Source organism: Sinocyclocheilus grahami, unplaced genomic scaffold, assembly GCF_001515645.1.
Source record: "Sinocyclocheilus grahami isolate Dianchi unplaced genomic scaffold, SAMN03320097.WGS_v1.1 scaffold28.1, whole genome shotgun sequence".
Classification (NCBI taxonomy): domain Eukaryota; kingdom Metazoa; phylum Chordata; class Actinopteri; order Cypriniformes; family Cyprinidae; genus Sinocyclocheilus; species Sinocyclocheilus grahami.
Genome location: NW_015505207.1, coordinates 2,608,308 through 2,623,119, shown reverse-complemented (window position 1 = coordinate 2,623,119; position 14,812 = coordinate 2,608,308). Strand labels below are relative to the sequence as shown.

The 14,812-nt window shown below is 39.6% G+C and overlaps 1 protein-coding gene and 1 pseudogene across 2 annotated transcripts; both read left to right on the top strand.

Annotated features, from left to right (window-relative positions):
- Positions 1-6,418: 6,418 nt before the first annotated feature.
- On the top strand, positions 6,419-9,726 carry LOC107570023 (interferon-induced GTP-binding protein Mx-like; annotated as a pseudogene).
- Positions 9,727-10,303: 577 nt separating this feature from the next.
- LOC107570103 (ES1 protein homolog, mitochondrial-like) lies at positions 10,304-14,167 on the top strand. Of its 2 annotated transcripts, XM_016256304.1 has the most exons (8): positions 10,304-10,517; positions 11,456-11,508; positions 11,836-11,949; positions 12,122-12,241; positions 12,444-12,536; positions 12,649-12,805; positions 13,105-13,262; positions 13,727-14,167. In XM_016256304.1, the coding sequence occupies exons 1-7, from the start codon at positions 10,353-10,355 to the stop codon at positions 13,231-13,233; spliced, it is 831 nt and encodes a 276-aa protein (XP_016111790.1). In that variant the 5' UTR covers positions 10,304-10,352; the 3' UTR covers positions 13,234-13,262; positions 13,727-14,167. The 2 variants fall into 2 exon arrangements, with proteins under 2 accessions (XP_016111790.1, XP_016111798.1); XM_016256312.1 differs by lacking the exon at positions 13,727-14,167 and having other exon boundaries at positions 13,105-13,554.
- The last annotated feature ends 645 nt before the right edge of the window (positions 14,168-14,812 follow it).

The window sequence follows — 14,812 nt, the reverse complement described above, 5'->3', positions numbered from 1 at the left end:
CATGGTGCCCTTTCAGGACTGGCAGGAAGAACTGACAGGCTCTACATACTGCTAACATTTCCAGGCAGTTGATGTGGAAGCCTTTTTCCGACATCGACCAGTGGCCGAAGGTCGGTGTGCCCTCACACAGCGCTCCCCAACCTGAGTTGGAGGCGTCTGTCGTGACAACTGTCCTTCTGTGAACCATCCCCATGGCCACGCCCTGTTCCATCCAATGGGGGTTCTTCCAGGGGGTCAGGGCCGATACACAGGCCTGACTCACCCTGATATGCAGGCGTCCGTGACGCCACGCATGGAATGGAACCCGTGGTTTCAACCAGCGCTGAAGGGGGCGCATACGCAGCAGACCCAACTGTAACACTGGAGATGCTGCTGCCATGAGGCCCAGCATCCTTTGAAACGCTTTGAGCGGGCGAGCGGTACCGATCTTGAAGGAGGTCACCAACCTCCGTATGGCCAGAGCTCGAAGATTGTTCTCAGGAACGAGATTCGTTGGCTGGGAAGCAATGAGCTTTTGGCAAAATTGACCCTGAGTCCCAGGCACTCCAGGTGGCTGAGGAGGAGGGCTCTGTGAGATATTAGTTCTGCCTCCGACTGGGCCAGGACGAGCCAGTCGTCGAGGTAATTGACAATACGGACTCCCATCTGTCTCAGAGGGGAGAGAGCCGCATCCATGCACTTCGTAATGGTGCGGGGGCCAGGGACAGCCCGAAGGGAAGGACCGTATATTGATAAGCCACACCCTCGAAGGCGAATCTCAAGAATGGCCTGTGACAAGGGGCTATCTGGATGTTAAAAATATGCATCCTTCAGGTCCAGGGAAAAGAACCAGTCTCTCGAGCGAATTTGCGTGAGGATTTGTTTCAGTGTAATCATCCTGAACGACCTCCTTATGAGGGCGCGATTCAGGTGTCTGAGATCGAGGATGGACCGGAGGCCACCATCTCTTTTGGGGACGAGGAAGTAATGGCTGTAAAGGCCTGACTCGCTCTGGGCTGGAGGAACCCTTTCCACAGCTCCTTTTGCCAGCAAATTCATCACCTCCGAGCGCAGGACATGGGCGTCCTTGTTCTGCACGGAGGTGGGGACCACGCCGCTGAAGCGCGGGGGTCTTCCAGCGAATTGGAGTGAATATCCTTGCTTTATTATGCCCATAACCCATTCCAACACCCCGGGTTGGCCTGCCAGGCCTCGGCCCGCGTGACGAGGGGTTGAATTAACTCGGGTGACTGGCCGCATGGGGGCAGAACATGTACGAGTGATGGAAGAGGAAGTTTGCTCTCTTTTTGAAAATGTTTCTGTTTTATTATTTTTCCCGCAATTGTGGTGTCGTCTGCTGCTCATCTTAGGAACCACACTCAGTCTTGGGTTTTGATGCCAGGAGATACACTTTATTACATCATCAATGAAAATAAAGCGGAGATGCTCTCTGCAGCGAAACATCTCCAGAATGATCATCTTGTCTTCTTTTTATACAGTTCTGACTTTAAGGCGTGTGGTATATATTCCATACAGTTTTCCATACATAGAATGGTTCCTTTGTGCATACAATTCTCCCTAGAGAGAAAGCCCCCCTCTCTAGTCTTGTTATGGTAAAGAAAGAAAGCCCCCACTTTTGTTTCCCAGATGTTTCTCATCTGAGGTCTGTACATTCTGCCACGTAGGCCTGTTTTTACACACAGGCATATGGGATTATAATGGAAGTATAACTGGATATTTAAATGGCTGTATTCATAATGGTTATACTTGATTAATTCCTATTTAATATCACAGCGGTCGGATACTTGGGCGCATGAACGGGCCCGTTGTTTGCACAAAACACATTTCCCTCTGTACCCAGAGCTGAACGAGGTGTCAAGAGGTGTAAGAGAGGCTGCTTGAGGGGCGGTCCGGCCGTGGCGAGATCTGACCCCATCCTCTTCCTGTCCCGTGGATCAGGATGACGCCTGAGGCGCTGGGTCCAACGCAATCTTGGGTCAGGGTCCCTGGCGCTTAGGAGGAGGGTAGCGTGTGGCCGGGTCCGTCGCGCTCCTCAGATCCCTGAGGGTAGCGGGGTCCCGGCCAGACTCGGCGGATGCGAGGATTTTGGCCTGGAAGACCTGAAGGACCGCCATAAAATGAAGCACCGCGGCCACCTGTCCAGCTGAGGTGTAGGCGCGTCCAGCGAGAGCTGAAGTAGTCCTACACGGCTTAGATGGGTGAGCGGCCTTTGCTCTCCAGCCGATGGCCGTGGGCGGGCAGAGATGCGCGGCCACTGACTCATCTAGGGGAGGCGGCTTATCGTACTCCTTTTCTTCAGCGCCGTCGATGGAGGTGAGGGCAGATGAAGAGGCAGTACGGAGGCGGGCGGAGTATGGAGCGCGCCACGATCTGGTGAGCTCGTCGTGGACCTCCGGGAAGAATGGAGAGGTACGCTGACGAGGGGCCTGTCGGCACCCCGGCAGGAACCATTCGTCCAGACGGCTGCGAGAGGGCTCCTCTGGAGGGGACCATTCTAAACCCAGCTTTTCGACCGCCTTGGAGAGGATACGGAGAAGCTCGGTATCCGTCCTGTCTTTGGTGGTGCTGGGCGCGGATGATGGCGAGAGGGTGGGGTCATTTTCCGAGCCCAACAGCTCCTCTGCATCTGATGCTGCCAGTGACATGCTGTCATCGAGCAGCTCGTCTCCACTTCCCCCGAATGAGATCAGGTTGCTCGCATCAGCAGAGGGACGCTGATCAGACCAGGAGAAAAGGACGGGTGAACACTCTCTCTGCGGCGAGAGCGAGGCACGCGGGATCTGGGCCGGCGTGAGCTTGTTTGAAAATACAAAGCCCAGACAACCATGACCACCAGTTTTTCTTCCTGGTAACTTTAACATTCTCTTAAATGCAGTTTCTAATTCACTGTGATGTTTGCTTTATGTATCAGACATGTAAACTTACTTTTTTTTAACACAATTAAAGGACACGAAGGTCTTCCACTAATACAAGCACAAGCTGGAGAAGGACTATCTCAAGGATATCTCTGAAATTTTCCTTGGAATTCCTGACCATTTGGATGCTGCAGTGGAGTGTCCCAAGCCAGACTGTACCGATGACACAGTCATCTTTTTCAAAGGTATTATATATTGTGGTCTTTTTCCTTCTGCAGAGGTTAAAACATTATGGAAAACTTGTAAAGAAAGTAATAAGTATGTGAGGTTTTGTTGTCTTTAAATTCCTTCATAATCCACCAAAGGTGATGAAATCTACCACTTCAATATGAAGACCAAGAAGGTTGATGAAAAGGAATTCAAGAGCATGCCCAACTGCACCGGAGCCTTCCGTTACATGGATCATTATTACTGCGTTCATGGTCATCAGTTCTCCAAGTTTGACCCAGTTACAGGAGAAGTCCATGGCAAATATCCAAAGGAGACCCGTGATTCCCACATTTTGGTAAGTGCAACAATGAACATGCAAGTGTGGAAAAATTATATGGATGGAGAAAGCAATTTAGCATTACAAAAAAAGAGAAGAACTTGGAGTCTGATGTCTCTAGGACAAAAGAGCACTGATGACCACATAGAGAGAGAACAGTGCAGCCGTGTGCACTTGGATGCTATTACATCTGATGATGTTTTATTAACAAGGTTCGGGAGGAGCACGATCAGATAATCAGTCTGGCCCAGGTGGAGCTCGTCAGCTAATCACCTTAACAAGCACATACGTATATATACAGCCAACTTACCTCAGTTCCACAAAAGTTTTCCAGCATCCCACCTCCACCCCACCCCAACACCTCACTACTATTCTAATTTCCTCCCAGTCTTGGGATGGGGGGGAGTTCTCTGGGTTCGGGCTTTAACCCGAGCTCGGAGCCCTCCCTCTGGACCGCACGCCAAATATGCTACTAATTGCTTAATCACATTATATGTTAGTGTGAACTCGTGAAATGACAATGGCAGCATATATGCTTTGCGAGGTGAGTTTTCATCCAGACAGCATAATAGTGATGGGGATTTTTTTCAGTGACTCTTTCAAGTTATATTGTTACACCAGTAGGTGGCATTTATAAGCGAGTCAATGGATCATTTATACAAACAATTCCTTCAAAAATGCAGACCCTGCATCTCAATTCACATGCTAACTGACTTAAACAGTATTCAAGATCCATAAAACACAACATAGCTGGCAATTTTGTCTAAAATGTAAGATTAACGTCAATATTAACGTCTTGTTTACTAAATTGTTGTATAAAAGCAAAACCACTTGCTAAAGAAAATTTAAAACGTACTGCCTTTAGAATAGCAGCATGTCTGTGATGACATGCAGCCTACGACAGAATCACAACCTTATATTCAAGGACAAAAGCTCTCTTGTCCTTTTCTTAAATATGTATACCAATATTTATTTAGTCATTTATTAGACGCTTTTATCCAAAGCGACTTACAAATGAGGACAACAGAAGCAATCAATTGTAGTATTAAAACAACTAAAAACAGATCCAAAACTAAAAAGCTAAAACTTTATAAATACTACCTATACACATTTTAAAAATAAAGAGATAAAATAAAAATGACAAATGCATACAACAAAATTTCAAAACTTAACATATAAATGAAAAACAAAAAATAAAGCTAAAAACAATTAAAAATATTAAAGAACAAAAGGTATAAGAGTTTAATAATGATTCTAACATAACACTAAGCCAAACACCAAAAACACAACTACAGGTGCATCTCAATAAATTAGAATGTCATGGAAAAGTTCATTTATTTCAGTAATTCAACTCAAATTGTGAAACTCGTGTATTAAATAAATTCAATGCACACAGACTGAAGTAGTTTGTCTTCGGTTCTTTTAATTGTGATGATTTTGTTAAATTGTGACATTTAACAAAAACCCACCGAATCACTATCTCAACAAATTAGAATACTTCATAAGACCAATAAAAAAAACATTTTTAGTGAATTGTTGGCCTTCAGTATGTGTGTATGTACAACCACACACACATACATATATACAGTATATGTACATACACATTTATAAATTCAATATATATTATTTCATTTCCATTTAGTTTGTATCAAATGAAAATATATTAATTGTTTCTACCCCTCCATTATGAGAACATCCAGCTGTCCCCATAAAAATGAATAATTATACATACAATTACAAATGCAGAACGTGTTCTGAGAGAATGTTGACAGGTGTGGTTAAATATTATTAGCTCAGTACAAAAACCATTATGCCTATGGAAAGTCCTCATAATGGCAGGTGTACTGTGTTTGAGAGAGTTTTGCCTGTCTTAAACACAAAAATTGCTATTGTTGTATCTGACAGGGATACAATAGGATAAAACAAGGGAGAGAGGAGGATGAATCATAAGCCAAATATACCACAACTTGGCTTTGTTAGCACTGTTTTTGGTGTATGTTTACGTCACTCACATGTGCACACTATAGGACCACAATAAACAGATAAATTAAAATGATATAAGATTATTGATTTACCACAGGGTACAAAGACCAAGGTGAAATGTTTAAGTCTTACATATTGATGGAGTTTAAAAAAAAAAAAAAAGGTTGGTGGCAATAGACGCAAATACATGAGTCAGCACATGGTGTAATGGCAGCAAAAGCCAGGATTGCTTGCATATGTTCACGTTTGTGGTGAGATAGATTATTCAAGCTAGGGTGACCATACGTGCCATTATCCCAGGACGCGTCCTGGCCAGGATTTCTATATTGCCTAAAATATCTAGGTTTAGGCTTTGTTTGCATGTAGACCGATCGGTGTATGACATCAAAATACCTCGAGAGCATTTTGAAAGCATAAGGAACCGTCTGTATGGTGTTTTGATCGGTCTGCACACGCAAACAAAGCCAAAATTTTTGGAGCCAGCCTGTAGCGGCCAGTCGATGAATTGCCATTTTAGTCACTTCCGTGTTGGCTCCACGAGAGAGAGCGGGAGGTTGCCGCTTGTAGAAAAGTGAAGCCAAAGCATCTCAGTATGAGCGCTTCCATCTTGAGTAAATTACGTCATTTGGAGCCAGAGTCTGCGCAGTAGAGATTTGTTTGGAGCCAGAGTCTGCGCAGTAGTGTCGTGAGGTGGAGCCGCGGTATCAAACTCCTGCCCAAACTCCCGCAGACCCAATCAACCATAATGACACACCCGGTTTTATAACATCAAATTACTAGCTAAAATCAAACTTATCACAAAAACGAACAATTGAACATATATCAGCGTGATAACAACTACCTTAAATGACCAAAACCATCTTTCGGAAAATTGTATTGGAAGTGTAATTAATTTTTTTTATTTTGACTCAAGTAGTGCCATTCGTTTGCATGGAGAGGGCGGGGTTTATGACCTGTACTGCAGCCAGCCACCAGGGGGCGATCAAAGAGCCCGCAGCTTCACTTTTCAGGACATGTGAGGCACTGCCACCTCATGGCTATTCCTGACAACAGCCCTACTTTTATATCGACGCCTGCCAGGGTGATAAATGAATAAATGAGATATCATACCCGGTCTAAAAAAGTCACTGCTCGCCACTGCTTTAAACTAGCCTGCAATATAAAAAAGCTTTATATTGTTTTATTCAGTAATAAAGTGTATTCCTTCAGCATCAGTCATTTTGGTTTGCTGTAACAGATAAAAGATCTAATTGAAAAGTTCATTAAAAGACAAGATACCATCAGTTTGGTTGTGGTGCCTGCGAACATTGACATCGCCACCACTGAGGCGCTGCAGATGGCCTTCAGAGTTGATTCAACTGGACAAAGGACCCTGGGTATGCAACATTTTAGATAGGCTGCTCACTGAATATGTCAATAAGTATTGTCTGATAGTATAGTTTATCGTTTTATAGTTTACCTTTCTTTGTGAATTAATGAAACAGGTTTTCATATTCAGGTATTCTGACTAAGCCAGACTTACTGGACAAAGGCATGGAGGAGACTGTGGTCAGAACAGTCAATAATCAAGTAATACAACTGAAGAAGGGCTACATGATTGTGAAGTGCCGAGGCCAGCAAGACATCAATGAGAAGCTCGATCTGATCAAAGCTCTAGAAAAAGAAAGACGTTTTTTTTTTAATGAACATTCTCATTTCAGGCAAGTCTTTCTTCTTAGAATTGTAACACAAACTATTGCTTTGGAAAATGGCAAAATGTTTGTGAGATATATTCTAGTATACAGGTCATCATGACATTCATCTCATTTTAGAATTTAGTATAGCTACTTTTCAGCCTTTTTTGTAAGTTGTTGCTGTTGTTTCACAACAACAACAACAGTGTGTATGTTTTATATACATGTTTCACATAACCCACTAATTAAAAAATATAGAATGTTATGCTGCAGTCCTTAACTTTTGTCAAATTTATCCATTGCCTTTAGGTCTCTTCTAGAGGAAGGAAAAGCTACAATACCCCTTCTTGCAGAAAGACTCACAAAATAATTGTTTAGGGCTGCTTGATTATGGCAAACATTATAAACAAAATTATTTTGTGATTAATTAACATGATTAGAAGTGGGCTATATGACCACAATCTTATATGAGTATTTTTTCAAGTATATTTTGCTATATCCAAATTTTTGATACCAATGAAATTTTACAATTCTCCATACCAATTTTGATGCCACAGCAGAGAGTAATACTAGGCTAACTAATGCAAGTAAAAAGTCCAAAAACTATTATTGAAGACAAGCAAACAGCCAGTAATTCAACATAAAATGCAAATAAAAGGACAAATTCAATAGAAAAATTATACAAATGAACTAAAAGTAAAAGTGACAGTATAGTATTCAGCTAAATTGGAACTTAATCACACAGAAAGAATAGGATACAGAATTCTAGATTGTTTTTTGCATTCTAATGTTTCCATTACTTGTGTACTTTCCTAGAAAACGCTGCCAGAGTTGCAGAAACAACTTGAGATGAAATTAGAGAAAACGTCTCATGATTTTAGAGCACTGGGAGATGAAGTTCTTTTAGATGAACTGGAGAAGAGCAATTTTCTGATTACAGTAAAGAATCTGAATAGTTTTACATGTTGTCCCCCATATATTTTTATGTAACCTTTTTCTTTAATCTCATAGCCTGATGAGACTCTTTCGCTCTACAGAAAATTCGCCAGTTCAATGATGCCCTCGAAGGAGTAAAGAGGGTAGAAGAAGATCTAAAAAACTGAGGGTCTTCACCAAAATCAGAAAGGAATTTGCTGCATGGAAGCGTGTTCTGGATGACAACCATAAAGAGTGTGCTTAAATTGTATTTATATAATATACCATTTTAGCATTAATTTAAAATGATCTATGATCGTATGTTGATTTATGCAAATTATGTTGCTTAAGGGCAATCAGAATGTCTTGTTTTCTCTCTCTCCAACATTAATTTGAATCTACAATCAACTTTCAAGCATGTTATATATTGTTTCCTGAGTTTATTTAGGCCACTTCTGTCAAGTATCAAAATGTTGGTGTGAGCCCTTTGGGTTTAACCCTCTGTGCTGCAGGGGTGTCCAACAGTATATGTTTGTGGTTGTATCATTCTTGATTTCTTGTGTATCCTTCATATTTTCTCTCAAGCGGAGGAAACCCTCAGAGATGAGGTAGAACAGTATGTTAGGACTCGCAGAGGAAAGGAGCTTTCTGGATTTGTGAATTATAGAACCTTCGAAAACATTGTCAAGAAACACATTGAGGAGCAAGAGGAGCCTGCTTTAAAACTGCTCAAAGATGTCACTGGTAAAGGGCAGTGTTTCAAATTCTCAGTGTCCTCATTTTGATTTTCCCTTGAATATTTATGTATGTTAGTAACATACCATGTTCACATAATGCATTTCTTTCTAAAAGATCGAGAGAATCAAGCAAAAAACATAAATAAAATTAAATATATAATGGTGTGTTTTACCTCCTATGATTGGCTGCTCTGTTTTCTTTCTCTTTTATTTATAGACATTGTTCCTTCCTGTGTAAACCGCATCATTGGCTCTCATTTCAAGGCCTTCTCTCACCTGTTGAGGGCTGCTAAAGAACCAGTTGAAGATTTTCTTGATGATCGTTTTCAGAGAGCTGAGGAGAAAATACATTCTCAGTTTAAGATGGAGAGGATTGTCTACTCCCAAGACCATCTCTACAGTAGTCACCTTGAAACTGTAAAACAAAAACAAAGCCAAACAGTTCTTGGGCATAGGGCGTTCGTCAGTGCAGATGTTCGCGAGATGGCGCAGCATCTCACTGCCTATTTCACGGTAATCTTTTGAAACATTTATGCATCTGTCCATATACAGTATCTAAAGAATTAGGAACCTTTCTTCTTTAATCTCTGTGTACCCCCTGTGCTTTTTGCAACATGTTAAATAATGATTGCTTACCAAAAATGTATGGATGGTTTTGGCTGATCAGTGTGTTACCGCATTGGCATCTGTTGGAATGGTTGAACATGTTGAATCTGAGAAGTGACCTACTGTAATCTAGTGACTGTCGCTGTTGGTCTGTGTCTGTCTATGCAGTGTAAATTGGACACGTTTAAATATAATTTGTATGTATTTCTAGATTACCTCTGACCGACTGGCTAACCAAATTCCACTGATAGTCCAGTACCACATGCTGGACCAGTACATCTCTCGGTTTCAGAATGCAATGCTTGCCATGATTGGAAGGAACAATCCAGGAATCCTGCTTCAGGAAGATTGCGCTGTTGCACGTAAAAGGAAAGAACTAAAAGAGAGACTGTGACACCTGAGGAGTGCAGGGAAAGTCCTGTCTAAGTTTGTGCATTCTGCATAATTGTTAAGCTTCTGATATAGATTTGTGTATTTTTGCTGTACTAATCCCAGAAGCTTAGCTCAGAATTGCAATAGGGTGTTATTTTTCACGTTTGGCCAGTTTACCACATCGAAGTTAAGACTGTGATTGTGCAAATTCTTAACTAACATGTCATGTCCTGGAAACTGTCCCACACTTTGTTTTACACTCATAAAAAATATATAGGAATTCCTGACTGTTCATTTAGTGATCTCTGATTTAATATTAATATAAGAGCCACATAGCTGGAGAAATAGTAACTAGTAGAGAAAAGGTCACATTTGTTTGAATATAGATGTCACAAATTTTCATGTGAGACATTTATATGTAAAAATGCACCTGATCAGGGAAATGTTGTTAATGCTATGTTCTTTATAGTTGTTGTTTAAAATAATGTCTAATTGTGAAAGGTTGTTATGGTAGTCATTAAATAAAACCAATTAACGCGATCAAACTGTATATATAATTAATAATGTCAAGTTATTATTGTTATTCATTATACTGTCTGTGGTACCGTTCGTCGTTTTCACAATGTAGACTGGCACAGTAAACGTTAGGTGGCAGAATGTGTCTATGTTCTTCTGTAAGTCAGTGACTCTGAAGAAGACAGTGGTTGCCTCCATGTCACTCCGCACCATGTTTGCGCTGCGCTCGCGGTCCCGTTCTACGCTCTTCAGATATATTGCTGCTGCTCAGTTTCATGCGACTTCAAACTGCAGTGGCGCAAAAGTCGCTGTTGTAAGTAATGTTAACGTTATTTGCTGTTGCTGTACATGACTGTCATTGACGCTGTATGTCAAATTACATAGGCTACACATATTTATTCGCGTCAGGATCGAGTCAGTTAGAAATACCAAGGGTTCACACAAAACAAGGGGAGTCCGCTTTTAGTTATTATGCCGCCCGCAGTTGGAATCGGCTTCCAGAAGAGATCAGATGTGCTAAAACATTAGTCACATTTAAATGCAGACTCAAAACTCATCTGTTTAGCTGTGCATTTATTGAATGAGCACTGTGCCATGTCCGAATTCTGATGGTCACTATATTTTATGTATAATCATTTTCTATTCTTAATTGTTTTAAATTCATTTTAAACCTCTTCAATCAATTTTAAATCATTTTCAAAGTTTTTAAATTCCTTGTTTTATTGTTGTGATTATTTTTATTTTATGTAAAGCACTTTGAATTACCATTGTGTATGAAATGTGCTATATAAATAAACGTGCCTTGCCTTGCCTTATTGTCCCATTTAAGAGCAGCCTTGTGTGAAATTAATAGGTCTCATTAACAATTTCTCCATTTTTCGTTGATTGTTTTAGGTTAGTTTTTACTATTGGAAGTAGTTATTTGTCAGTTCTGTTAGGTTCACGTTACACTGATTTAGTCTGCTCATTTGCATTAAACGGTAAAAACCGATTAAAAAACATTTTCATTTTATGTGTACGAGAAAATAGAGTCTCTGGCCGACTGTCATTATCTCAAAATAAACCCCGACAAGGTAATCAGGAGGAACACCGCAACAATATTACAGTTAGATTAATACTGAAGTTATCATGTAACGGTTGTTAATCAATACACTGACTAGACGCAAGATTGCGTTTTCTATAGCGTTTGTTTCCTGCTCTCCAAAACACATGCCGACAGCAAAGCTGTAACTTTATATTTGCTTTTATTAGGTGTTGTCAGGATGTGGTGTCTATGATGGCACTGAAATCCATGAGGCATCAGCGTGAGTAGTTTTATGTCTATACTATTTTTTTTCTTGAGTCATTCAGTTGGTTCACAGCAACCTGTAGAGTGATAAAGGACAGACAACCAACAAGGCACCAGCTGCAGCATGGGTGTCGTGCTACTTTAGGAGTTCTCTACTGCTGTAAATATAAACGCTATTTGTTGGTTTCTATGTATTTTTTAATCAATATTAAGAAGAACTTTAAAAGCATTATTAACATCATATTTCAGAATTTTCTTCTCAGTGAAACATATATGTGTGCTATTGCTTAAACCTTTTTCTTTTGTGTGAATACTTTGCTTTTCTGTGTGTTTGTGTATGTAGAATCCTTGTGCATCTAAGTCGGGGAGGTGCAGAGGTTCAGATGTTTGCTCCAGATGTGTCTCAGATGCATGTGATAGACCACGGCAAAGGTCAGCCTGTGGAGAAAGAGTCAAGGTGAAGTGTTCTTTAAGAAATTCTGATTTCAGAATGATTACAGTGTCAAAACAGTCCATTATATACCTCTGCAAAACTGTGCTTTTTTATGTATTGTTACTTGATGAGTTTAGGGTTAGGAAAAATCATGAACATATTAATAATCCATTTTGCTCAACTTTTCTTTATAAAGGAACGTATTATCTGAATCAGCACGTATCGCTAGGGGCAACATCACTGACCTGGCAAAACTGAATGTCAGTAATCATGATGCAGTCATCTTTCCTGGTGGTTTTGGTGCAGCTAAAAACTTGTGAGTGATGTGGATTATTGTGATAAATCAGACTTGTGTCTTTTGAAGAAAATATTAAAAGATAAAACCAATACTAAAACCTTTTTGATTAACCTTCTTTGCTTTTAGATATATTTAAATGTGTCACTAACATTTCTGTTTTAGTCTTTACTTCTGTTGTTATCTGTATTTTATCTTCTTCATCTATCTTTACCATCATCAGGTCAACATTTGCCATCGATGGGAAGGACTGTAAGGTGAACAAGGAAGTTGAGCGAGTTTTAAATGACTTCCATAATGCAGGAAAGCCAATTGGGTTAGTTATTATATATTACTATCTATTTAGACCCATGATTTGCTGTATTTATTTTGTTTATTAATCAAATCAGACTTTACGGACATGTTTTGATATGTCCTCTGGTCACCAGGTTGTGCTGTATATCTCCAGTGCTGGCGGCGAAAGTTCTTCCTGGTGTGGATGTGACGGTGGGTCATGAGGAGGAAGAAGGTGGGAAGTGGCCATATGCTGGTACTACTCAAGCCATCACTGCACTGGGAGCCAAACATACTGTCAAAGAAGTCACCATATCCTACCTGAACAGTCTCTTCTCTTCTCTTCTCTTCTCTTCCCTTCCCTTCCCTTCCCTTCCCTTCTCTTCTCTATGATAAAAGGTCAGAATTATGAAATGCAACATTTAAATGATATCATAAAGAATAATAAGTTCAAGATAAAGATAAATTAAGACATACTAATTCATAATCATGAGATATAATTATGAAAAGAAAAGTGTATGTCATAATTTCAACTTTTCTTCTCTTTTACTTCTCTGTAATATTATAAACGATTGTGTTTGTCTGAATTACCCTTAATCTTTGACCCTCACGAAGCCCATGTGGACAAGAAGAACAAGGTGGTGACCACACCTGCTTTCATGTGTGAAACAAAGTTGCACTTGATTTTTGATGGGATTGGTGCTATGGTGAGAGATGTTCTAAAGCTCAGTGGGAAGTGAAAATTCAACCAATATATCAGTATTTTCAGGTTCATTACATAGAGCTCGTCAGTCATCTAGGATCTGTATCAGACTGCTTAAATGATAAAGAGTAGGCTATGTCTTGCTGTGATTTGTAGTGATTTGCAAAATAAGACTGAAAGACTTGACAGACATTACTAATCAAACATATATCTGCCTGACAGTGTTAAATGATATTTTGGCGAATATCCAGCAGAGGGCACTCTCTGTATTTAAAAAAGATAATGTGAATCATATGTAGCTCCAAGATTTTCTCAGTTTTGGAAACTTTAATTTGCCACGTAGGATAAACTCACCAGTTGATTAAAAAAAGAGATTTCAGAGTACCAACTTAATACATTGAACCAGTTAAAAGCTTGACCTTATGAAAAATTATGTCCTTATAATGAGTTCTTATGTCATTTAAAGTAGGCACAGTCTGTGTTGAAATATGAAGTTTGAAATGATGAATAAAGTGCACCAGTATTTTCAGGTTCATTACATAGAGCTCGTCAGTCATCTAGGATCTGTATCAGACTGCTTAAATGATAAAGAGTAGGCTATGTCTTGCTGTGATTTGTAGTGATTTGCAAAATAAGACTGAAAGACTTGACAGACATTACTAATCAAACATATATCTGCCTGACAGTGTTAAATGGTATTTTGGCGAATATCCAGCAGAGGGCACTCTCTGTATTTAAAAAAGATAATGTGAATCATATGTAGCTCCAAGATTTTCTCAGTTTTGGAAACTTTAATTTGCCACGTAGGATAAACTCACCAGTAAAAAAAAGAGATTTCAGAGTACCAACTTAATACATTGAACCAGTTAAAAGCTTGACCTTATGTCATTATGTCCTTATAATGAGTTCTTATGTCATTTAAAGTAGGCACAGTCTGTGTTGAAATATGAAGTTTGAAATGATGAATAAAGTGCATGTTTTTTCTAAAACTTTTCAAATGTTAGTGGCTAGTCATTTATCAGTATACATTTTAAATCAGCAATATATAATGTAATGTAGTATTTACTGAAAATCTAGATGCTTCAAAAGTTTTTATTTAGTTAATAGTTGCTAAAGTGCCCCATAACACTATGTTGTTTGGCTGTGTGTGCAGAATTGAATTGTCAATGCTTTTTAGATGCCACTTGAATTAATTGAACATCAAAGATACATTCCCCTGACTTGACACAGTTTCACCTTAATATAAGGCAAGTTGTCACTAGACCACTTTATTTTTGAAAAGTCAGATTTCTTAATTCAGATTATATTTCATAAGTTAAATTATAGTCATTATATTTCTAATGTTACTGGCACTTTAGTCTATTTTCAGTAACAAACAGCCTGTAATTATTTCTCCTTGCCTATAGAATGATATTAGTAAAAATGATCATAGCTTTGCCTACTCTCCCCTACCCTAAAGAGAAAAAACCCCACAGTATAATAACATATAATACATCTGACATCCATAAAAATTTCAAATGATCATGCTTAATTTCTGAAGTGATTGTCTATGGTTACTAAATCAGGTGGTGGAGGTTTAAAGGAGTGTGTCCTGGAAACTGATGAGAGACAGAAAG

Excerpts from the sequence above, each read along its gene's own strand:
- LOC107570103 (XM_016256304.1), top strand. The coding sequence starts at position 10,353 with ATGTTCTTCTGTAAGTCAGTGACTCTGAAGAAGACAGTGGTTGCCTCC. Across the intron at positions 11,509-11,835 it reads GAAATCCATGAGGCATCAGC|AATCCTTGTGCATCTAAGTC; the intron begins GTGAGTAGTTTT and ends TTGTGTATGTAG. Across the intron at positions 11,950-12,121 it reads CCTGTGGAGAAAGAGTCAAG|GAACGTATTATCTGAATCAG; the intron begins GTGAAGTGTTCT and ends TTCTTTATAAAG.